At 44.2% G+C, this 23433-nt stretch overlaps 1 protein-coding gene across 8 annotated transcripts in view; it reads left to right on the top strand.

Moving 5' to 3' along the window:
• The window catches only part of GPATCH8 (G-patch domain containing 8), an 86952-nt gene that overhangs the window by 57467 nt on the left and 6052 nt on the right, over positions 1–23433 (top strand). For 6 of the 8 annotated variants that reach the window (XM_083708996.1, XM_083708997.1, XM_083709001.1 and 3 more), the window contains 4 exons: positions 2740–2807; positions 4988–5074; positions 5934–6077; positions 22649–22779. In XM_083708996.1, the coding sequence (XP_083565122.1) occupies positions 2740–2807; positions 4988–5074; positions 5934–6077; positions 22649–22779 (430 nt within the window). Of the gene's footprint in view, positions 1–622; positions 665–2739; positions 2808–4987; positions 5075–5933; positions 6078–22648; positions 22780–23433 lie in introns of all 8 variants that reach the window. The other 2 variants (XM_083708998.1, XM_083709003.1) reach the window with 1 other exon arrangement.

A 23433-nucleotide genomic window follows, 5' to 3' on the forward strand; every position in this document is an offset into this window, starting at 1 on the left:
GGTGGAAACATGTGATTGAATGCTTCATAAACCCACCCCCCATGCCTTCACCATAGAAAACTAACATGTCAGGGGAAATAAGTTGCAACATATAATCTTTTCACTGACATACTAGTTTTTCTTTCGTGAAGTAATAGTCTGCCCCCTATTCTGTGAGACTTCATCCAGGGGGGCACGAAGCCAGGCCCCTCTTCTTCCAGCACCAGTCTAGATACTAAATGGCGCCATCCCATAGATTAAGAGGCTCCATGTTTCAGACCTTCACCCTAAAGCTCATGGGGGAATCTAGACTAGCCTTTCTCAACCTTTGATGCCCAGATGATTGTGGACTACAGCTCCCATCATCCCTAGCCAGCAGGACCAGTGGTCAGGGATGATGGGAGTTGTAGTCGAACAACATCAGGGGACATGTTTTCGTTGTCAATTTGAAAGAAGAAAAAAAAAACACCCTTTGTAAACCAGAGTTGCAGCTTGTTCCCAGTTTCAAGAGGGGTGGGGCGGGCGGGCAGGAAGTCTTAGGCGCCACTTTCATTCCTTTCCCCTACACATCCCCCTTGCCCCATAGGCCTGTTTTCTGTCCCTGACAGTTTCCTGCCTAACAAATGGTGTTTCTTTTTTACAGCATAATGATCCGGGACTTGTTGTGGTGATGGTAAACTTAGTGGTAATTTTTAATTTTCAGACTGAATTTACTTCTTTTTTTGTCATCAGAGCACCAAATATGTTAGGCTTACTTTTCTCTGTTGTAGCCTTCATCTTTTCTGCTTGGTCTTTTCATTTCCCTTTTTTTCCTTTCCATTTCTTCATGCACTCTTTCGTGTCTGATCCTTGTTCATTGAGGGGTTAATGCTCAGAAGGGATGTTTGTGTTAGAGCTGCCAAAAATTTGTGGAGAATCACTTCAAATATCAAATTTCTAATATTGTCCAAACTTGATTTCCCGCCTCCCTTCTCCCAACATGTGGTGGGTGTTGTTAGCAGTTGCTACGGCAATTTTCTAGCTAATTGAAAAACTAAAAACTTTGACTGCCTTAGAAAGCAAAAGTACTGATGCATTCTTCATATTATGAAGGAGCCCGCCACAATCACAAACCTGGATACAACAATCACAACTCTTGAAGAAAACAAAACAAACATTTGGGGGGGGGTAGGGAAATGTGTATAGTTTTTAATAAGCTTTCATGAATTTGGTCCTTTTGCTCAAAATTGCAGTCACTGCTTCTTATACCATTGGGCATAAAATCCCCTCCCCACCCCCCTTTTTACTGAAAATGTGCGTATACCTATATAAAAGCTACATTGGTGGAAAATGCTATTGGAGAGACCAGTTTTTCTAGATTTGAATCTTTCAGCCCCACATTTCAAATTATAAATATGTTGAAAATGGTTCTTCTATGTAAGACACTTGTTTGGTTTGGAACCATGCTGATATTCATTCCCAAGTTAAATTTATGTCTGGGAGAGTCTGGAATTGGTTTGTCTTTGTTTTGATGGCACTTCAAGTGCAAAGAACTCTTCAATAAAAAAAACCCCTCACAATGATCTTGTGAGGAAGGCCACAATTCATACTGCAGAGATAGGGAGTAGAGGCAAGGCCACCCGAGTCCTTTGACAGAGGTGAGATGTGAACCCAGGTCTCTTAAGTGCAGCCCTCTGTCAGCTGGACTACACTAGCTCTAAAGAGTCAAAAGGTGTTGATAGCCAACTTTTTGAGACATGGGTTCTCTAAAGCAGTACCTCTTGTGCCATGTGGATTGGTTTTGACAATCTGGTCTCCTTATTTTGGCACAACTCAAGCTTGGACATCTTTTGGCCCAAGGGTATAATAATATGTGTATTTGTGTGTATAACAAAGAGATTATATTATTGACACCGATCCCCCCAAGACAGATAATAAGGGAAGTAAACGTTCTGTTTTTTCACTCAAGGTATGCACCGGATAAGGTAAGTAACTCCTTTTTTCCAGTGGCCTTACATCACAACTCACAGCGCATGTTGTGATGTAAAAATAAACACCCCCCCCCAAAGGCTGTGATAGTCAAAGTGCTCGTCTGCCCCATTTTGCTTTGTTTGGCTGGTTATGAGTGAATTAAAAATACATACGGAATCTTCAGCATAGTTTGATTAGTTTCAAAGTCAGTTTTCTTCGCAACTAGTCCTTTTCACAGCTTACAAGTAAAGGATAGGACACCCAGAGCGGCAGAATCCAGGAGGCCCATTTTTTGGTTGAAAGTCTTAAAGCTTAACATTGCAGAGGGAAGAATTCTGTCTTCCTATGACATCACTTCAGTATTTTGTTTGTGAAGCTAGACTTGCTGGGCATTAATGCATTTTTATTAACAAGAACATTTCTGATCTTCAGCCAAGATCATTCAGGAATACCTAGTATTCTGTTTCATCACCTGAATCTCTTTTGTGTTCTTCGTCCATGCCCAGAATTATTTTATCTTTCGGTGTGAGAGTGTTTGATCTCACTGTAAAGTTGCTAGAATTTCTGGGCTGAGAGCTGCCGGCAGCAAGGGCTAAAAGCAGTACAGGTCTGGCACCCGAAATGTGCGGGCGTGTGATTGTAAGCTGTGAGAATGGCTTGTGTTTGGTTCTCTGTAGCATTCTGGTCTCTGCACTCCAAGGCAAGATCTCTAACCAACCCAAACCCAATGTGTACAAAGCGACTCACCAGAGGCTGATCATTCTCCCCACCCCACCCAACACACCCCTAACCGGTTTTCTTCTCTTGCAGGAAGGACAGACCCCATCCCGATTGTCGTCAAATATGATGTCATGGGCATGGGACGGATGGAAATGGAGGTAAGTGAACTACCATTCAGTGTACAGTATGTGTTGTTGTTGTTTAGTCGTTTAGTCGTGTCCCACTCTTCGTGACCCCATGGACCAGAGCACTCCAGGTACTCCTGTCTTCCACTCCCGCAGTTTGGTCAAACTCATGCTGGTAGCTTCGACAACTCTGTCCAACCATCTCGTCCTCTGCCGTCCCCTTCTCCTTGTGCCCTCCATCTTTCCCAACATCAGGGTCTTTTCCAGGGAGTCTTCTCTTCTCGTGAGGTGGCCAAAGTATTGGAGCCTCAGCTTCAGGATCTGTCCTTCCAGTGAGCACTCAGGGCTGATTTCCTTAAGAATGGATAGGCTTGATCTTCTTGCAGTCCATGGGACTCTCAAGAGTCTCCTCCAGTACCACAATTCAAAAGCATCAATTCTTCGGCGATCAGCATTCTTTATAGTCCAGCTCTCACTTCCATACATCACTACTGGGAAAACCATAGCTTTAACTATACGGACCTTTGTCAGCCTCTGTACATATGGAGCTCCTTGGGGGATGGGGGTGCTTTTTGAAGATTTTGAATATCTTGAATGAGAACATTGAGAACGTAGACTCCTCTCTCCTCCTCCTGCACTTTTCTTTTCCCGGAAAGAAAGTTGTATATTAGCCTTCAATCAGCAGATTAAAATTGTAATTGAACATTTAACAAACATATTAATTGGGTCTGTTGCTATTCTTGTGCGCAAACGTTCGCCTATCCCCTAAAAAGTACAAAACTGCCCCACACTTGTGCCGTGGGAAAGGTTACTCAGTTAACAATGTTGATGATGTGAGCAAAACTCGCCAAATTTAGGAAAGTAAACTAATGAACTGATGAACTATAATCCTGTCAGAAGAATGCAGCATATTTTGATTGCTGAGCACACTGGAGAAGTAGTGGTGACTTTTCTGCTTTCTAGCTGATGCCAAACATCCTACCCCAGAAGTTCCCAAACTGTGGTCCCCAAGCTTCACTCAGGTCGTCCATGACATGTTTGTAAAACTATAATTAAAAATCATACAGTCTCCAGCACAGTGCCCTTACAATTGCTACAGTTGTCTTCTCAAAACATGAGCCGGGGCCATCCATTGGAATTGCCGGCAGATTCATGGAAATTCAAAAGTACGTGGTGTCAATTTCTGCTAGGTGTGAATGCTGTTCATTTAGAAGAGCCAGACAGATGGGTGGTGGTTTCATGCTGCTATTGTTAGTAGCTATCAGTTATAATAATTAAATTTGGGATTTCCAAAAGTTCAGAGGCAGTATAGTCAGGAAGGGACTCTAGCTTTGTGTGCTGAAGCTTGGCATCTCCAGTTAAAAGGCTCTCCAGGACTAGGAAAAATTTCTGCCTGAGACCTCGGAGAGTCTCTGTCAGCCAGAGTAGACAGAATAGGCTCTGAATAAGACAATGCAGTCATTTCTTAGACTGGGTTGGCATAAATTTTGAATGCTGCTTTTTTAGGGATTAAGCTTTGCAGTATTGTGGGGAGAACTGTCCTCTTTTCTTTTTCTTTCTTTTTTGATCCTATTGAAACCTTAATGTCAGGCTCCTAGTTTTGTGCATAGGTAAAGGTAAAGGGGCCCCTGACCATTAGGTCCAGTCGTGACTGACTCTGGGTTGCGGCACTCATCTCGCTTTATTGGCCGAGGGAGCCGGCGTACAGCTTCCAGGTCATGTGGCCAGCATGACTAAGCTGCTTCTGGCGAACCAGAGCAGTGCATGGAAATGCTGTTTACCTTCCTGCCTGAGCGGTACCTATTTATCTACTTGCACTTTGACGTGCTTTCGAACTGCTAGGTTGGCAGGAGCAGGGGCCAAGCAACGGGAGCTCACCCGTTGCAGGGATTCAAACCGCCAGCCTTCTAATCGGCAAGCCCTAGGCTCTGTGGTTTAACCCACAGCGCCACCCGCATCCCAAGTTTTGTGTATAAATCTTGCTAAATCAAATAAATAAAACTAATTTCCATGAAACAAAAATCTATTACTTAGCATCTGGTGTCCCTAGCTAATTGTTTTGTGTTTTGTTCTCACTGTGGGGACGAGCAGACTCACATTAGAGAGGAATCACTTGCATGTTTGCTACATGTGACGTTTTCTTGACTGGTTGGGTAATGCTCAGTGTGCATGCATGGCTGACTGATCTCTCTCTCTCTGCTTTTGTTGATTAGCTTGATTATGCCGAAGACGCCACAGAACGGAGGCGGGTCTTGGAAGTGGAGAAGGAAGACACCGAAGAACTGAGACAGAAGTACAAGGTACCCCAATGAATTCCCTCTGCTGTGGATGAAACGTCTTTGTGCGGACTCATTTGGTCACACATGCACAAGACATGAACTTTATAAACCAGTCAAGGGACAGGATCCATCAGTGGACCATTGACTGGTTGCTGAAGTTCTTGCAAAGGCACTGTACTAGCAGAATGCATTTCAGGTCCACCCAGTTTCAACTATTAAACTTAATAGCCAATGCCTACTGGGAAGCCTTCTAGTGGCCCTAGATCACATGGCTGATGGCAGAGGCCAGAGCCTGTGCTTCCCTTCAGTTCTTCAGTCGCAGGTAACTGACACATTTTCCTGTACTTGGGAAGGGAACAAACTCCCTGCAGCTGCTCCTTCTCTGGCCAATAAATGGGCCGGGTTGGTCTCCCCCTTGCCATGATGATCTTTCCTGGTAGCAGGAGGTGCAGCCTCAGGGACCCTTTGTGCCCTGGCCAGTGGCAGAGGCCTCTTGGATTCTTTGGATTCTGCATTCCTATGGCAACTAGCGGCTTAAAAAAACAGTACAGTGGTACCTCCGGTTGCGGACAGGATCCGTTCTGGAGGTCCGGTTGGATCCAGAGGTTTCCGCAACCTGAGGACCGCTTCTGCGCATGCGTGTGCAGCAAAACCCAGTAAAATACTTCTGGGTTTGCCACTTTCGCATCCCAAAGTTTACGCATTCAGAGGGTTATGTAACCAGAAGTACTACTGTATAGCCAAAGCAGTGAGTTGAAAAGTAGCGGCTAAATAGACTGTTGTCAGTAGGCCTTTTTAATGCTTTCTAGACCTTTCCTGACCATTTTGTTGTTGCTGCGCTAGTTAAACAAAGTGTAATAGACTCTGTCTGCTGTTACAGGATTATGTGGACAAAGAAAAGGCGATTGCCAAGGCCCTTGAGGACCTTCGAGCAAATTTTTACTGTGAGCTCTGTGATAAGCAGTATCAGAAGCATCAAGAGTTTGACAACCACATCAATTCCTATGACCACGCCCACAAACAGGTAAATGGGCAGCCTATTGTCTGATGTGGTTTCATCATCTTCTTGTGGGGAGAGGCAGTAGTTTTATCCATACAGTGACTTTATTTTCTGTTGTCTGCTTTGCCGTCATCTTCCCCACAGTCTGCCTTGATGCCCCATGGTTTAGTGAATGATTGCAGCTGAACTTAATCCTAGCATCAAGTGTTAATTTTTTGTCCTGACTTGGAAGGAAATTAAGACAGCACCTGTTTTGGACTTTGGTAGTAGGTTATTAGCTTAAAGTTGGGGAGGGGGGAGAGGATTTAGAGTTATGGAAATTGATATAGTTATAAATAGTTATAGATTTTGTGTAAATCATAGAATCATAGAATTATAGAGTTGGAAGAAACCACAAGGGCCATCGAGTCCAACCCCCTGCCAAGCAGGAATATGTCAGGCTTGAAGGCTTTCACATCTAATGTAGGAGGTAAACAGTTGGAAGCTTTTGATAATGTAGAATGGACAACATGACACAATAGAATGAAAGCTCATTAGATCATTAGTGCCATTTTGATATTTTTGGCAAACTGTAACAGGCAGAATGATCCTCATTTACTGGCCAGGTCTTTTAAATCATGTTTGCCTGATTTTTGCATTAGATATAAAGTGTAAAAAGCAGGTGAAGGGGCTCAAGTTTCCTTTGAAACTCCTCTGAGCTGTGTAAACCTAAATGTGAGACTGTAGAAGACTGTGATCTCACTTTGTGGAGTGATCTGAATTCTGGGCATGCTCAGAAGCATTCATGTTCTAAGGCTAGGATTATCAACATGAGGCCCATGAGATCACTGACACCCTTGAGAGCTTGACCTGGTGCCCATGAGGCCTCTGAGAGTCTTTCCTATTTCCTTTTTCAACTCCTTGTGTTTCTCAAAGTTCAGTTTGGCATTTGAGCAGCAGAGAGCAGAGCAACAGAGATGTTAGAAGGGAAAGGAGGAAGAAAACAGAGGTGCAAGGAAAGATAAGGTGTGGTGCCGATGGGGGAGGGGGAGAATAAATTTGTGCGAGAGAAGGCATGTGCAGGGATTCACACATGCCTGTGTCAGATTCAGAAAAACGGGTCTTCTTAGAATTGCGTGTTTTCTTCATGTTTCCTCTTCCCCCAACAATAATCAAATTGCAGGTCATGCCTGCCTCCATTGACTAAACTGTGAAAATCATACATTCAGTTCTTTTTACTGTGCAGTTTGCTACGGTGCAGTTTGCTACTAGAAGCTTTAATTTAGTGGGGTTTAAGGGGACGCTGTGTAAAATCAGACATACTCAAGTGGATCTGTTTTTGATTCTGTTAGATCTCATATTTACCCGGACACCTTGGAATAGTAGAGAGACCCACATGCATGTACCTTTGCTCTTTCTGTTTGTCTAGCAGAGGGAAAGGGATGGAGAGGTGGCAGGGTGGTTGGTGCTCACAACACTCTCTCACATGGGCCCAAAAAGGTTGGCAACCCCTACTTATGTCAATGCAATCAGGTCCCAAAACTGAGGCTTGGGGAGTGGGGTGATACTTCAATCAATCTGACCTCATTGCTTTTATTGTTTTGTGGTTTTCTGTGGTTTTGAAGTGTTATAGCTTTAATTCAATATTGTTTTTGCGTAGGCTTTAACTTCTGTTAGCTGCTTTGAATTTCAATAAAGAAGGGGGATAATATTCAAAAATGTGTGCTTCAGGTTTGAACATTTAGATTTTTTTAAAAAACATAATCAATAGTTATTGGGAATAGACAGGCATTGGAGAAAACAGCTAAGATTGCCAATAAGGTTGGAGCCAGTTAGTACTGTGTGTGTATCGGTAGGAAACCTTGTAAAGTGAGAGTATGACACAGTCCTGCTTAATCAGCCCATATTAGTCCTGGTGGCAGCATCACCCTTCTGTTGTGGAGTGAGAGAGAAGCCCCTCAAGTCATTTGGGGCAAAATTATACAGATGTCACATGAAAACAGGAAATGAGATTGTAAACCTATTTTGCCAACAAATATGCTAACTGCTGAAAGCACACTTAGAGTTGTATTAGAATTCTTGAAGCTTAGAAGCACAGAGCATAACCATTAAAAAATGAAATCATGGTGGTTATGTATGTTAGTATAAGCCTAATCTTTAGAGTACCAGAAAGTGTTCCAACTAGGGACTGTTCATTGGAGAGATTGTGTCTGGAAATCAGGAAACTCTTTTCCTTTTTTTCACAGTTCAAGAAGGAAAGCATTTGTGCTTCAAGGCATTTTTGCTTCACACCTTAAAATAGAGCAGGGATGAGGAACCTCAAGCCCACAGGCTTAATGAGGACTACCAGACTGTACCTGTCATTCACCTGATGTCATATAAAACGTCAGGTGTGGAGCAGGGAAATACCTGGCTCAGCCAAAAGGGGCTAATCAGTGGTGCCTTTCAGAGCCCCTTTCAAATCATTGGCTCAAGATCATGACATGAGTTTCTGAAGGCCCTTGTGAATTGAAGTCACCTAATATAATAGTGATGTCAGTTGATAGGCAATTGGGTGACTTAACCCACCAGTCAGACACGGACTGTGAGGAAGGTGGAAGCTACTGATTTGGCCCTCCTGCCTGATCCAGTCCCCACCGCTGAAATAGAGAGAAGCAGCTTCACTTGTCCTTTAGTTAGCTGAGCTGAAGACTGGTTCAAAAGCATGCTAGGTCAAAAGGTAAATTCAGGTCAGTGAGAGGATTTGTTATTTCACTCCCTCTCTAAGTTGCTCATGGCTTACATTTTTCATCTCTTCCTCCAGCCATGTGCATCCTCCCCCTCTTCCCCCGCCATGATCTGTGCCAAGATTTAATTTGAACTGCAGCATTTCACCAGCATTCGGTTGGAGATCTGCTGCAGCAGGACCTTTTTTTCCTGACCCTGCAAGTAGTCCGCTTCAGCGGTGGATGTCAGCCAACAACCTCTTAGCTTCACCTTCGCCTGTGGAAGGAATGCATGGCCACTTATATACACACACTTAACTTTGGGATTCATTGTTGATGAATCTGTCAAGGAAGCCGAGTCGAGCACCTGAGCAAATCCCCTCTTGGAACATGAAGAAATGACTTTGGTTATTTGTGAGTTAAGCTGACCTTGTGTTTGAAATAAATCAGGCACAGGCAATTCAGATGTTGGTCCTATGTGGCTTGCTAGCTTGCCTTCACAACAACACTGCCAAAAAAAAGAAAAGAAAAGAAAAGAAAAGAAAAGGAATCTACATTAATATACCTTGATTGGGGAAGCTTATAACATGTTAGAAAGTTTCCCTCTTGATGTATTTCTTCCTTCTACTTCCCTTAGCTGCTTTTCCTTCCCTAGTCCCCTGTGGCTCTTGAGATTCTTTCTTTAGAATAATTTTTATTAGATCAGGGCTTTCGAAAAATTGTCAGTTTACTTGCAGTCCTTTTGCTCTAACTGCATTCCTGCCAGCTCAGTTGAATTTTCACCCTCAGCTTTCCTCTCCATTCCCATCCCGCTATTCTTCCCATGTCTCTTGAACCCACACCACCCTACTTCATTGCTCCTTCACTGATAGTGTTCCTTCCCCTAAACGTGGCATCGTTATCCATGTCACTGTCACACCCCCCCCCCCCCGAAAAGTCATGACCAGGTAGAGAAGACATGGTTGTTACTCTTCAGGAAGGAATTAAACTTCAGGAATGGCATCTTCAGCTATTTCAGCTGTTCAGCACTAGTACAAGCTGCCCAAGGAGACCTTGGAATTTTCTTTATTTGAAGTTTAAATAGATAGATAAATTTATTGTCATTGTCCGTATATACACAGTATACACAACAACGAAAATCAAACACCCAAGACCGGATTCACATACACATTCGCACGTATCTCCAACACTCTCATCCTATTCAGACATAATCTATTAGAACATAACATAATCCAGAATATAACATAACCTATTAGAAGCATAGCATAACCTAAAACCTATCTCATTCCTTACTACTCACTGCTTGCTATTTCTTACAACTGGCCCTGAGATCATTATTTAGTGCAATCAGAGCTCTTGGATAGAAACTATTCAGAAGGCGTGTGGTTCGTGTTTTCATTGTCCTATATCTTCTGCCCGAAGGCAACAGTTCAAAGAGGTTGTGAGCAGGATGGGTGGGATCTCTCAGGATATTGTGTGACTTCTTCAAGCTGCGAGACGTGAAGATCTCATCCAGGGTTGGTAGTTGGAGCCCAATAACATTCTGGGCAATTTTAATTATTCTCTGTAAAGCTTTTTTATCCATTTCAGAGCTGCTCCCATACCATGATAATATACTATAGGTTAAGACACTCTCAATGGTACTGTGATAATAGGACAGAAGTAGGTGCTGAGATAGATTCAATCCCCTGAGCATTCTCAGGAAATACAACCTCCCCTGCACCTTCCTCACAACCATATTAATATTTGCAGTCCATGAGAGGTCCTCAGAGATGTAAATGCCCAGGTATTTAAAACTACCAACCCTCTCCACCTCCTCGCCATTTATGTGCAATGGTAAAAATACACTTTTCTTTCTCCTAAAATCAATTATGAGTTCTTTGGTTTTTTTGGTGTTAAGCATAAGATTATTTTCTTTACACCATTGAATTAACCCCTGTACTTCTTTCCTATAAGCAGCCTCATCATTCTCACTAATGAGCCCCACCACTGTTGTATCATCCGCAAATTTGATGATTGTGTTGGACTTATACAGTGGGGTGCAATCAAATGTGTACAGGGAATAGAGAAAGGGGCTTAACACACACCCCTGAGGGGCTCCTGTGCTTAATACTAGAGTAGAAGAATAGTAAGGTCCCATTCTCACTGTCTGCGGCCTGTCGGTCAGGAAATTCCTTACCCACAAACAGATCTTCTGATGTATACCCAAATTGGTCATTTTAAGGAATAACCTGTCTGGTAGAATTGTATTAAGGGCAGAACTGTAGTCCACAAACAACAGCCTTGCGTAGGTTCCCTGTCGTTCTAGATGACTCAGTACAGTATGGACAGCGATGGAAATAGCATCATCAGTAGATCTATTTCTTCTGTATGCAAACTGGAACGGGTCTAGAGTGGATGGAAGACCAGCCTTAATATAATCTAGCACCAATCTCTCAAAACATTTCATAACGACAGATGTTAGGGCTATTGGTCTGTAGTCATTGAGAGATACCACCACTGACTGTTTAGGGACTGGCACTATAATCGATGTCTTCAGGCAGGTAGGGACAGAACCCTGCAACAGGGATAGATTAAAAATGTCCGTAAATACACCAGCTAATTCTGCAGCACAGTCCCTAATAACTCGTCCCATAATTCCATCCGGTCCAGCTGCCTTCCTAATATTAATGCTCCGAAAAGCACGTTGTACGTCGGAGGTCTGTAATAAAATTGGTTGTTTATCAGTAATAGTTTCTGATGATGTGCTGGTAGCCAATGCTGTAGTGACGGTGGTTCCAGTTCTCACCTCAAAACGACTGAAGAATTGATTCAGCTGATCAGCCAGGTGCGCACTGCTGCTAGCCAGTTCGTTTTTAATATTTTGCCCTGTAATTTGTCGCAGGCCTTGCCATACTCGACGAGGGTCGGAGCTCTCAAAATGCTTTTCGATCCTCCGGCAGTACATAGCTTTGGCATCCCTAATGCCCTTTTTCAGTTTGGCTCTAGCTTCTCTATACTGTTGCGCATCGCCAGAGTGAAAAGCAGCATTTCTTGCCTTTAACAGAAGATACACGTCCCTGTTTAGCCAGGGCTTGTTGTTAGGAAACACCCGTATTTGTTTGATGGTAGTAACGACATCAATGCAGCTTTTGACATAGAACAGTACTATTGAAGCGTATGTGTCCACATTATTCTCCACAAAAAGTGACCATTCAGTGTTCCGAAAGCAATCTTGAAGTTGTCGGATGCACCTGCTGGCCACACTCGTATCTCTCTAGTTGATGGTCTAATTCTGCGTACGAGAGGTCTATATGATGGTATCATAAGTAAGGATATGTGGTCTGACTGTCCCAAATTGGGCAAGGGCTTGGTCTTGTATCCATGCATGATGTTACTATATACTCGGTCTAGGGTATTCCCCCCCCTAGTGGGACAATCAACATACTGGTGGAACTTAGGAAGCACAGTCCTTAAATCGGCTCGATTGAAATCACCAGCAACCACAAATGCTCCATCCGGGTGGGCCCGCTGCTGTTTGCTAATAGCAGTTAGCAGGTGACCCATAGCTGTAGTAGTATTTGCATCGGGAGGTATATACACCGCTGTTATTATGACAACATTAAACTCACGTGGCAAATAAAAAGGGCGGCACTTCACCACTAGGTACTCCAAGTCAGGAGAACAATGCGTGTCCATTTGTTTAATGTCCGAGCTCCAGTTGTTATTTATATAAACGCAAATTCCTCCTCCTCTGCTCTTCCCGGATTCGGCGGTTCTATCCGCTCTAATTACTGAGCGTCCTTCTAGCTGCAAAAGTCCCTGTGGAAAGGAGGAATCCAGCCACGTCTCTAAAAGGACCATAACACAGCAGTCCCGGATACTTTTCTGCCGAGAGGTAATAAGTTCCAACTCCTCTACCTTTTTGGGTAAAGATCTAACATTTGATACCAGGAGACTTGGCAATGCAGGCTTGTGAGGATTTTTACTTAGCCTCACTCGTAGTCCGGCCCTACAGCCCCTCTTCTGCTTACGCCCTCTCCGTTTTCTTTTCTTTCTGGCCAGGAGAGCAAGGGGAGTATCCCAAGGATATAAAGGAATAAGTGTGGTAAAAGGTGGTTAAAGACAGGACCCTCTAGTGATGAGGATTGTGTATTGGAAACACCTGGTCCCAGTTTGCTGTTCTCATGGTGACAGGCTGGGAGCCAGATTGTGGTGCATTTTTTCTTGCAGTCTCTCAAAATAATGGGGCGTAAAAAGATCTACACTTTGCACCTACTTATTCGCCACTGAATTGCTGTTATTTAAAATTAACTCAAGCTGTGGGATCCTTCCTTTTGGAAGAGCATAGGACAGTTTTAGGAGAGTCCTGGGTGCTGGGACTGTAAGAATGATCTGATGGAGCAGGAAGTTGAGTAGAACTGTGTCGTACCCCTACAATGGGAAAACACTGCATGTTACCACTGGGGGAAGAAACTGCTTAATTTTACTCATTCAGGCCAGTGTCCAGAGCATCCAGACCTCTTGCTCAAGGGAATGGGTGTGTGGGAAGGAAATAGGAGCAATCCTGATCAAAGAATCTTTCATTCACCCATTTTTAAACCATGTGGAGAAAAGGACTCTACAGTACCAAAAAGGAATGCTGGCTTGGTACCAGTTCTGGACTGTCAACACCTTCATTCATTCCTGTAAGTTTTGGGTAGCCTCTCATGCCAGAATCCTCCTCCTTCTCCACAACACCATGTGCTTTGCTTGCTTTCATATCTCAGTCCACCTACTTCACTGCTAGTTCCTTCAGTTCACCATCAGACCTCACTGCTATCACTACTGAATGTTGCCCTTTGATATTTTCTTGGTGCCAAGGGTTTTTACAATTATTGCTGCTCAGTTGGTGCCGTAAAGGTTTCTAATTTCTCCCTCAGTACATTTGGGTGACTGAGTCATATTAGGGAAACCAAATCAGTCATGAACCAAGGGCTCAGTGTCACTCCAAATCAGTGTTCAAATGGGAACAGTGAGGAGGAGAAGGTCGAGAGGCCCTTAATTTAATGCAAAGGACCCACCTCCTACTCTCTACAATTTTAACCAAATTGTGGCTCCACTGTAGTCTTCTTAAAACATGCTACAAAAGCCAGGCCTGTTCTGCCCTATGATTCAAGCACCAATCTCAACCTTTTAGATTATCTCTGCCTAAGCATCAACAGACACACATTTCAGCAGTGGAGAACAAAACAAATAACTTTTCATCAGTTTAGTCCTCAACACCTTTCCCGGCAGGATCACTCATTGAGACTGAGCCTTATGTCTTGTGTCAGACCAGCAATAGGTGAATTGCAGACTTCGTAGCTGGCCCTGAAACCTTATGCTGCTTTAAACCTGCTGAAACAGGTTTGTTTATTAATTAATCAAATGAAATTTATTATAAAAAATAAAGCACATATATTTGCTCGGTCATCAAAGTTTTGTGTGTTAGCTTGGGGGTCAGGTTTCATGATACAGTAGATACCTTTAGCTTTTTAAGGGACGCGGGTGGCACCGTGGGTTAAACCACAGAGCCTAGGACTTGCTCATCAGAAGGTCGGCGGTTCGAATCCCCACGACGGGGTGAGCTCCCGTTGCTCGGTCCCTGTTCCTGCCAACCTAGCAGTTTGAAAGCACATCAAAGTGCAAGTAGATAAATAGGTACCACTCCTGCGGGAAGGTAAACGGTGTTTCTGTTCGCTGCTCTGGTTTGCCAGAAGCGGCTTAGTCATTCTGGCCACATGGCCTGGAAGCTGTACGCCGGCTCCCTCGGCCAGTAAAGCGAGATGAGCACTGCAACCCCAGAGTCGTTCGCTACTGGACCTAATGGTCAGGGGTCCCTTTACCTTTAGCTTTTATTGTAGGAGAATTTCTTGTCAAGTGTCTGCAGGCTCTGATTCTCACTTCCACTTGAAACAAGACCCAGTAAGAGAACAGTAACAAAGATGGGAATGTAGCTTCCCCACATTTTCCTCTCTAGTCCTCAAACAACACCCTAAATCTGAAAGCAGAGCCATCTGAGAACATTAGACACTGCATTCCACGTGTTTCCGATGCTCTGTTAGATTTTGTGGGCCAGATCATCCTTGCTCGCATGCTATAATGGGCAGAAATATTTTTGCACGTGGAAGTTGTCCCCCGCATCGTATGGCTGCACATAGAGGCTTGCTTTTGAGCAGAACTCTTGACACCTCTAACACATTTTGTGTTCGTGGCTTTGCTCCTCTGTTGCTTTGATAGCACTTCCCAAGACATAAAATGCTACCCGGTGTCACCTTTGGTGTTGTTCGGGGTCACTTCTTACAGCGATTGATTCAGAAATTGCTTAAGTGCCCATGCAATGCATTGCCCACAAAGAGCAGCACTGCCAGAGGAAGGAAATGGAAGCCAGCAGACCTCTGAAAGAGCCCCTTCATCCGCAGGCTTTCCGATTCTGTGTTCACATCACAACAAGTGTGTGCATTCATGTGACTTAGGCATGCTCCGCCAGGCACTCCCACATACAAAGCCAAACCATGGAACTCCCTCGAGTAAGAAGGAGGAAGAAATGCGCCGCAGCATGCATCATGTCAGCCTTCAAATATGCTGAGGCCACTGCACAAGGCAGGGAATGTCAACAACATTGCTGGATCAAACAATTGGGAAGATTCTGTGAAGAAATGCCAAGGCTGCTTTGGTCACTGTTGAGAAGCTAAAGATTATCTGTAGTCCCTTTGTGCCAGAATTGAGGGCGAGCAGGGTGGGGCAGGGCGTGATCTTTAGCCAAATGTGCCAAGAGGGATGAAGTGGTGCCCCCCCCCTTTGGCTTACACAGCATGTGATGTGCAATGCTTAGTGGGGGCCAGGCTGTTGATGCTGCTAGATAATGTGTACAACAAAGTTTATAATGCCTACTTAGCAATGAAACTCCCTGTTTTGCATGCCTTATATTAGTGGGCTGTTGTGAAGAGCAGACGAGGGAACTTGCATACCTTGGAGGAAGGCTGGGTATAAATGAGACAACTATTTAAGGACTCTGCTTCCTGATGTGTAGGAGCGCCCTATATTTCACTTGAGACGCACAACCCACTTGTGGAAATATAATTTTAAAAATTGTCTGGTAGCACCTTAAAGACCAACTACCGTATTTTTTGCTCTATAAGACTCACTTTTTCCCTCCTAAAAAGTAAGGGGGAATGTGTGTGCGTCTTATGGAGCGAATGCAGGCTGCGCAACTATCCCAGAAGCCAGAACAGCAAGAGGGATCACTGCTTTCACTGCGCAGCGATCCCTCTTGGTGTTCTGGCTACTGAGATTCAGAATATTTTTTTTCTTGTTTTCCTCCTCCAAAAACTAGGTGCGTCTTATGGTCTGGTGCGTCTTATAGAGCAAAAATACGGTAAGTTTGTTCTTGGTATGAACTTCTGAGTGCATGCATACTTCTTCAGATGACTTCAGATAACTCACTTGTGGTTAATAATGAGCTAGCTACCGTCAGGGTTTCACAATTTCAGCTTGGGTCCAGCAGTCACCTACTGTTTTCTGCCAGCCAACTCTGGCAGAACTCAACATTTTCAAAGCAGATACCAGTTTAATCAGAATGAGAGCATGTGTTATTAATTTGGGTGTTATCTTCTGCACTAAACATATGAAATCAGGTTTCCGCAAATTGTGGCTAAACTTCCTGGATAATCATTGTCCCAAGGTTCGTTCCAAAGCCCAATCTTACCATAATTTTACCAGAAATTTTATTTCTTCCTTCTGAAGAAATAGGTTTACACCTTAAATGGATTGTGAGTTGTATTGAGATTCATAATAATTTATTTGAAATTTAGTAGCACTGAACTCAGTAGGGTTTATTCTCCAGTAAGTGTACGTAGACGAGTAGTCCAAGTAGTCTAGTGAATGACTTTCCTTTTCTGTGCAAACTAAGCCATTTTACAGTTTTTACCAAGCAGAAGTTAAAAATACTTTTTCATTTGTTTGGTTTCCTATAAAGCACACGGTCTCTTAGTTTAATTAAACCTCCAGAAAATACATTATGGTTTTAAGAGCACACAGCAGCTGACATGGTTGTAAAGTTTCTCTGAAAAGTTCTCGCAATGACCAATTGGATATGTATGGCTTTGAGGAGCTCAGTTTGGCATCTGCATGGGCTGAGGCAAGCAGGAGGCATAAATGGCATGTGAAGTGGCTCTTCCTCTACTTCAGCAAATGGGGCGGGGCGGTGGGGAGATGGGTCTGCCCAGTTCACGAGAATCTGGGATGGGGGTGAAAAGCAAACTCCCGTCTTGGCTGCAGAGAGCATTCACTGCTAAGCCTCTGGCTTGCTCTGCAGGGGAAGAAAAGGCAGCACAGTATGCTTTGCATGTCACTTGTATCTTTGTCTAATGGGTCCAACAGGCCCCTTTGCTTACCAGCAAATCTCTGTCTGCCCATTTACTGCCTGAATCTATGCTTCTTTGCTCAACAGCATGTCCTCCTGAGTTCAGTGGAGCTTCCTCTTCAGTAAGCTTGCATGCTGCCACAGCCTAGACATCCAAATTAGCAGCTATGGTTACATCTGCAAAGCTTTGTCCTGAGCAGCCTTCGAGCACCACATTTTTAAGCTGTGTGTTTGTGTGGGTGTGTGTGGGTGGGTGGGTGTGTGTGTGTGTGTGTGTGTGTGTGAGAGAGAGAGAGAGAGAGAGAGAGAGAGAGCATTCACTGCTCTTGGGAGTTTGCAAAGGCAGCCCTTTCTCTTAGTTTCAGGCAGCAAATTGTTTATACAGTGGTACCTCGCAAGACGAATGCCTCGTAAGACGAAAAACTCGCAAGACGAAAGAGTTTTTCGTTTTTTGAGTTGCTTCGCAAGACAAATTTCCCTATGGGCTTGCTTCGCAAGACGAAAACGTCTTGCAAGTTTGTTTCCTTTTTCTTAAAACCGTTAATACCCAGGGTGCATCCGTGCTTCGCAAGATGAAAAAATTCACAAGACGAAAAAACTCGCAGAACGAATTAATTTCGTCTTGCGAGGTACCACTGTACAGTAACTACCACACTTAATTACCCGCCCCCCGCCCCGTAGTTTATACATTCATACCTCGGGTTACAGACGCTTCAGGTTGCGGACTGCCGAAACCCGGAAGTACTGGAACGGGTTACTTCTGGGTTTCGGCAGAAGCGCTAAATCACGCAGAAGTAACGCCGCTGCGGGTTGCGGACGTGCATCCCGCACGGATCACATTCGCAACCCGAGCGTCCACTGTAAAAGAAAACCATGAATATAGCAATAAATAACAAGACTAAAGAGTGAAACACAAAAGCCTTAAAAAGAAGAAAACATTACAAATAATTTATAAAGTGGATGCTGAAAACTCCATTTTTAAATTCCATCAAAATGCTAAGAAAGAGAAAGCTTAGGGGTGGATTGGTGGGGCAGGGAGAGAATCGCTACCCATCAGCAACACCCAACTCCCTGAAGGTTGGGAGAATCATGCCTCACACATATTTCTACTTTCTCTGCCCCCTCTTCCTAGAAGGTCGGCTTCTGTGGGAATTGAGTGAGCTTTTTAAAAATTGAGAGCCGAGTAAGATTTTTGTAATTTGTTATTCCCAGCTTCTGAGATTCCCTGGAGCAGGGGATGATGATAGCTCCATTTTCTGATCTGATCCTCGAACAAACAATTTAACAAGCTAAACAGGCCATTAGGCCTGCTTGAAAGGAATCCCCTTGCCCTAGGTCTGCTTGTTTTGCTTATCTGGCAAGTCTCAGAAAAGCCCTTAGGTGCAGACTGAATTGGCAGGCAAATCTCCCTGCGGTCCTCTACTCCCTCTACTGGGACTCAGCTATTCCTGTGCATTTGCTGCTAAAGCACTTTAGAGGCCTCCTGAACAGTACATTTTGCGAAGGGGAGGGAAGACGCCCACCCCTACCTTTGCATGCTTCACCGGAAGCTGGGGTGGTGGAGGGAACTTGCCAGAGCAAAGGGGAACACAAGCTCTCTCTGTCGATGTGCCAGTGCAATTTATATTCAGATGAAGCAAAAAAACCTGGATGCCTTACTCAACCTGCCTCCAAGTGTACTTATATTGCATCCCTGTTGTTGGTTTTGCTTTCTGCAATTTGTTTTAAAGGTAAAGGGACCCCTGAGCATTAGGTCCAGTTGTGGCCGACTCTGGGGTTGCAGCGCTCATCTAGCTTTATTGGCCAAGGGAGCCGGCGTACAGTCATGTGGCCAGCATGACTAAGCCACTTCTGGCGAACCAGAGCAGCGCACAGAAACGCCGTTTACCTTCCCGCTGGAGCGGTACCTATTTATCTACTTGCACTTTGACATGCTTTCGAACTGCTAGGTTGGCAGGAGCAAGGACCAAGCAACGGGAGCTCACCCCGTCGCGGGGATTCGAACTGCCGACCTTCTGATTGGCAAGTCCTAGGCTCTGTGATTTAACCCACAGTGCCACCCGCATCCCACAGTTTGTTTTACGTTTGCAAATAAAACAAAGAGCTGGAAGTTAGAGCATGATAGTATTCAGAGTTGATGTTGCGGGGGGTGGGGGGGAGGCCAGGATGAAAAAAGTCTAGAACTTGAAGGAGCAGGAAGCTTCTGTATTTTAAATAGGGAAACATCACAGGCTAACTCATCCTCTCTTATTAACTATTCATACTGTTTTGAAACAAGTTTTTCCACCTGAGCACATATTTTATATAAACTACTGCCTTTAATTATGGCACAAGCTAAATATGTTGGTTTCAGATGCCTTGTTATTCATCCTGCACCTTACCTGCCTTATTCCGCTACTCATAACTGTCTGGGACAGTTCATCACTTCCGAAAGTTAAAGGGCTGCTTAGGGAAGGCAGCAAGGGAAATAAAACTAGTGGTGAAGACCAAAGAAACATGCCAAGTTAGTGGATCTGCATGCCTCCTGCCCCTCTAACCGGGCACGCTAGAGCCCACATGGCTGTTCCATTTGTGGATTATTGTAAATGGCAACAGCTTTTAACCACCATGGGTAACTTCCCTCACATTTAATGGCTGGCGGCAATTCTTCACCTGTGTTAATGAATGCAAGTAAAATGCGTAATTCCAGATTAAGGTGGGAGTGCAGATGTAAAATTTTAAGCATATAGATGTTTCTGCTGCAGGGTGACCAGGTGATCAGGTGGCAGAACCTCCATGGCTGATTACCTGCCCTTTTCACTGACTAGCAGGACATAATAAATGCAGGTTTCTAAAATCGGCTTTCTTGGTGCAAATTGCAAGGCGTTCATTGAGAGTGTGCATGCCTCTGCTAACTATATTGCCCTCTTGCATGTATTAAAAGTGCACTGCGCCAAGGGATGTAAATTTGTGTCTTACTCTGCTCTTGCAAATTCGAAACACAAAGCGAGCTTCTGCAAAAACAAAACAAACGAACAAAACCCCCGCCTATCCTATCATCCAGTCTAATAAATGCAGCGCTATAATCATATCGCAGCTCATGCCAAACCGCTACAGATGAGCCCAACTTGTCGCACTCTTTGTTCCCCACACTTGTCAAAGTGCTAAGCAAGAGGCATCCTTACGGCCCATCATTAAAGTGGGCTATAATTTTCTTTAATAGCCGAGCTCTATCATGCACATGGGGCTTGCTGCAAGAGCCTTCCCGCTGCTGGGGAATCTGTGAATTTTGGTGCTGTCTTCCCACGCTGCTGGTGCTTTTGTTCATTCTTGTGAATACTTGGTTTTCCCAGCTGTGTGTATTCTTAAGATGGGCATGAACAGGATTTGACCCATCTGGGGGTTCTGTGGCTGCAACAGGGGAAGGTAAATCTAGAGGTCTTTTGCATACTCACTCATTTAGAGGTTTTTGCATACGCTATTTATATACCACCCTTATGTTGAACATTTTCAAATGAACATTACAAGAGTGGTTCATGCAAGGGGTTGAAGGAGACCAGGATTCATTCCAAAATGAAACTGGTTCCACGAATGCTTCCAAAGAACCTTGGAAATGGTTCTTTATGGAGGGATCCGGTTTATGAAATTTCAGACTTTCATAGATGTACTTGAAAGCCATTTGGTTCTCTCAAGGCTTCTCCTCCAGCTTCACCTTTCCTGTAAATCAGCGATGGGGAACCTATGGCCTGTCAGATGTTGTTGGACTACCAAGCTCCATCAGCCCCAGCCAGCATGGCCAGCAACTATAGGAATTGTGCTCTGACATAAATACCGTTAATAGCAACACCTGGAGGGCCCCAGATTCCATGTCCCAGCTATAAATGCTGCTCCTTTCACATTACAGGGATACTTACTTGTTTTGTGTTTTCTCTCCTCTTCTCCGCTCAAGGCAGCCTCGTAGAACCAGTGTTTGACTATGTAGTGACCCACCCCAGCTTATTTGTCCTGGCAAAGTTACTAGTATTATCCTACTTGATGAGAGTCCTGTTCCTCTGTGCCTTCTTAGCTGTGAACTAGTTCCATATCCAATAGAATAAGCTTGCAGATATTCTGAGCATTGATGTTAGTAATGGTTGCCCTTTTTTTCTTTCTCTCTCTCTTCTGCTCTCATGTATTTTTTTTTACCCCCCCCCCCCCACTCATGATATGATATTGTCAACTGATATAATGAAAGCATATTATGGAGGCCAGATCATAAGAGTGAGTTTTTTTTCCTACTAGTGTCTGTAGCTCTGTCTTTCTGTGTGCATGTCTGAGAACGTAGCTATGCATTCCGCTCCTCTTCTTCCACTCTCAGTTCAGTGAAACCATAACCCCATTCAATGATGTCTTACTAGTTTTGGAGAACCCATCACCTCCCCTCCCTGCATCATCTCATCTCATTCAAAGTGGTGTCCATTTTCAGCGGAGTAATGCTAGACTTGAGTCTGCTCTGGGCTAGGGGCAAAAACTTGAGAGTTCTGTGCCAAAGCCGCAGCTTCCATATTGTGGCCGGGGACAAGTCCATATAAGCCGATTCTTTCTAAGGGCGTATTCTTCACCTGATGCATTTAGTTGCTGGGGCAAAACTTTCTTCCTGCTCTCTGCTATGGATGGATGCGTGTGGGAGGGGACGGGTAGCTGTGGCTGCAAAGAGCACAATTTGAGATATGCTAAGCCTAAAAACAATTGCAATATTTAAACAATTGCTGTGTCACCAGACACAATCAGATGAGTTTCAATGCTTGCTGTAGCAAGAGCACCCCACTCCCAGTCTTTGTTCAGTCACTGGGATTTCGCAGCAAGGTTGGTTAACAAATTTAGCCCTTAAGCCTTTTCCGCCAGTTTTCCCTCTGAAAAGGAACCTGCAATTCTAAGCATCCTGGATTGTATAGGGAGATAGAACTGTTCCTCCCTACTGCTCTTGTATACCTAAATATAGTATCTTCTTCCTCTCTTAATCCTTTCTCGGAAGTGCTTCAATGCTTCTTGCTTACACTCTAAAATGGCTACTCTTTGGAGAATTTTAGTGAGCCCACCCTGTGACTATATGGTCTGCTATTAAGTCAGACCACTGAACTATCTAGCTCAGTATTGTCTACTTAGAGTGTTCAGGGTCTTGGGCAGAGATCTTTCCAAGCCCTCTTATCTGGAGATGCCAGGGACTGCATCTGGGACCTTCTACATGGAAAGGATGTGCTCTATATCAGTGAGTTCAGGGAGTGCCTCTAAATTGTCTAGTGCACAGGTGGGAAGCCTATGACTCTCCAGATGCTGCTGGATTACAGCTCCCATCATCCCCAATGGCCGTGCTGGCTGGGGCTGGTGTGAGTTGAATTCCAACAAGATTAGGAGAGCTACTGGTTACCCACCCCTGGTTAAATGACGTGGAATGGGTTAAGGATGGGATGGGTTAAGGACGCGGAATGGGTTAAGGATGGGATGGGAAACACTTTGGGAAATACTTGAAAAGGTTCACCGTTCCATCTTATTCCCTTCTATTTTCCCTTTCTCTTGCTTTGCTACAGAGGTTGAAGGATCTCAAGCAAAGGGAGTTTGCTCGCAATGTTTCCTCGAGATCCCGGAAAGATGAGAGGAAGCAGGAGAAAGCCCTCCGTCGTCTCCACGAGTTGGCTGAGCAGAGGAAGCAACCTGAATGGTAAGTGAATGGGCTCCTTGTGCCAGCAAGTTAGTTAAGTTAAACATACAATTGACTTCCCCTTTTATTCAGGCTGTTTTTAACGGACTGGATAGCAAGTTATTCTTCATATTTTTGTAAAACAAAATTTATTTTGCCCGCCCCCGTGAGGAATGCTTAGCTCACCAGTGGCCAGTCCGCAAGTTCGATTCTCCATCCCCCCTCTCCACCAGGAACAGATTTTGGAAGGGCAGTGTGTTATGTGAGTGGAGGGAGACAGATTTAATTGAACTAACTGCTCTAGTGAACAGGATCTGAGTTGGGAAAAGCTTCAGGCCTGAAATGGATGAGGCAGCCCTTACTTGTGTGCATCAAAACCTTGCGATGTTTTCGTCTTGATTCTTCTATATAACCAGGAAGGCTTGAATCTTAAGACACCTTTAAAAAAAAAAAATCACAAATACCTGAATTCTGTCAAGGATGAATTATTCATTATACAATACAGTGGAAGTAGATTAAAACTTTGTTCCTGGACATACTGTTAGCTTTCAAAGCAATTCCAGGAAATTAGTGAGAGGTTGAATAGGCATGGGTAAGAGATAAAGGTGAAGATGTTAATGTTAAGCAGTATCTAACTATTGTTTCTCCCTCCCTTTTACCCCTGTCCCATTTCAA

This window comes from Podarcis gaigeae, assembly GCF_964106915.1.
Source record: "Podarcis gaigeae genome assembly, chromosome: 13".
Taxonomy (NCBI): Eukaryota; Metazoa; Chordata; class Lepidosauria; order Squamata; family Lacertidae; genus Podarcis; species Podarcis gaigeae.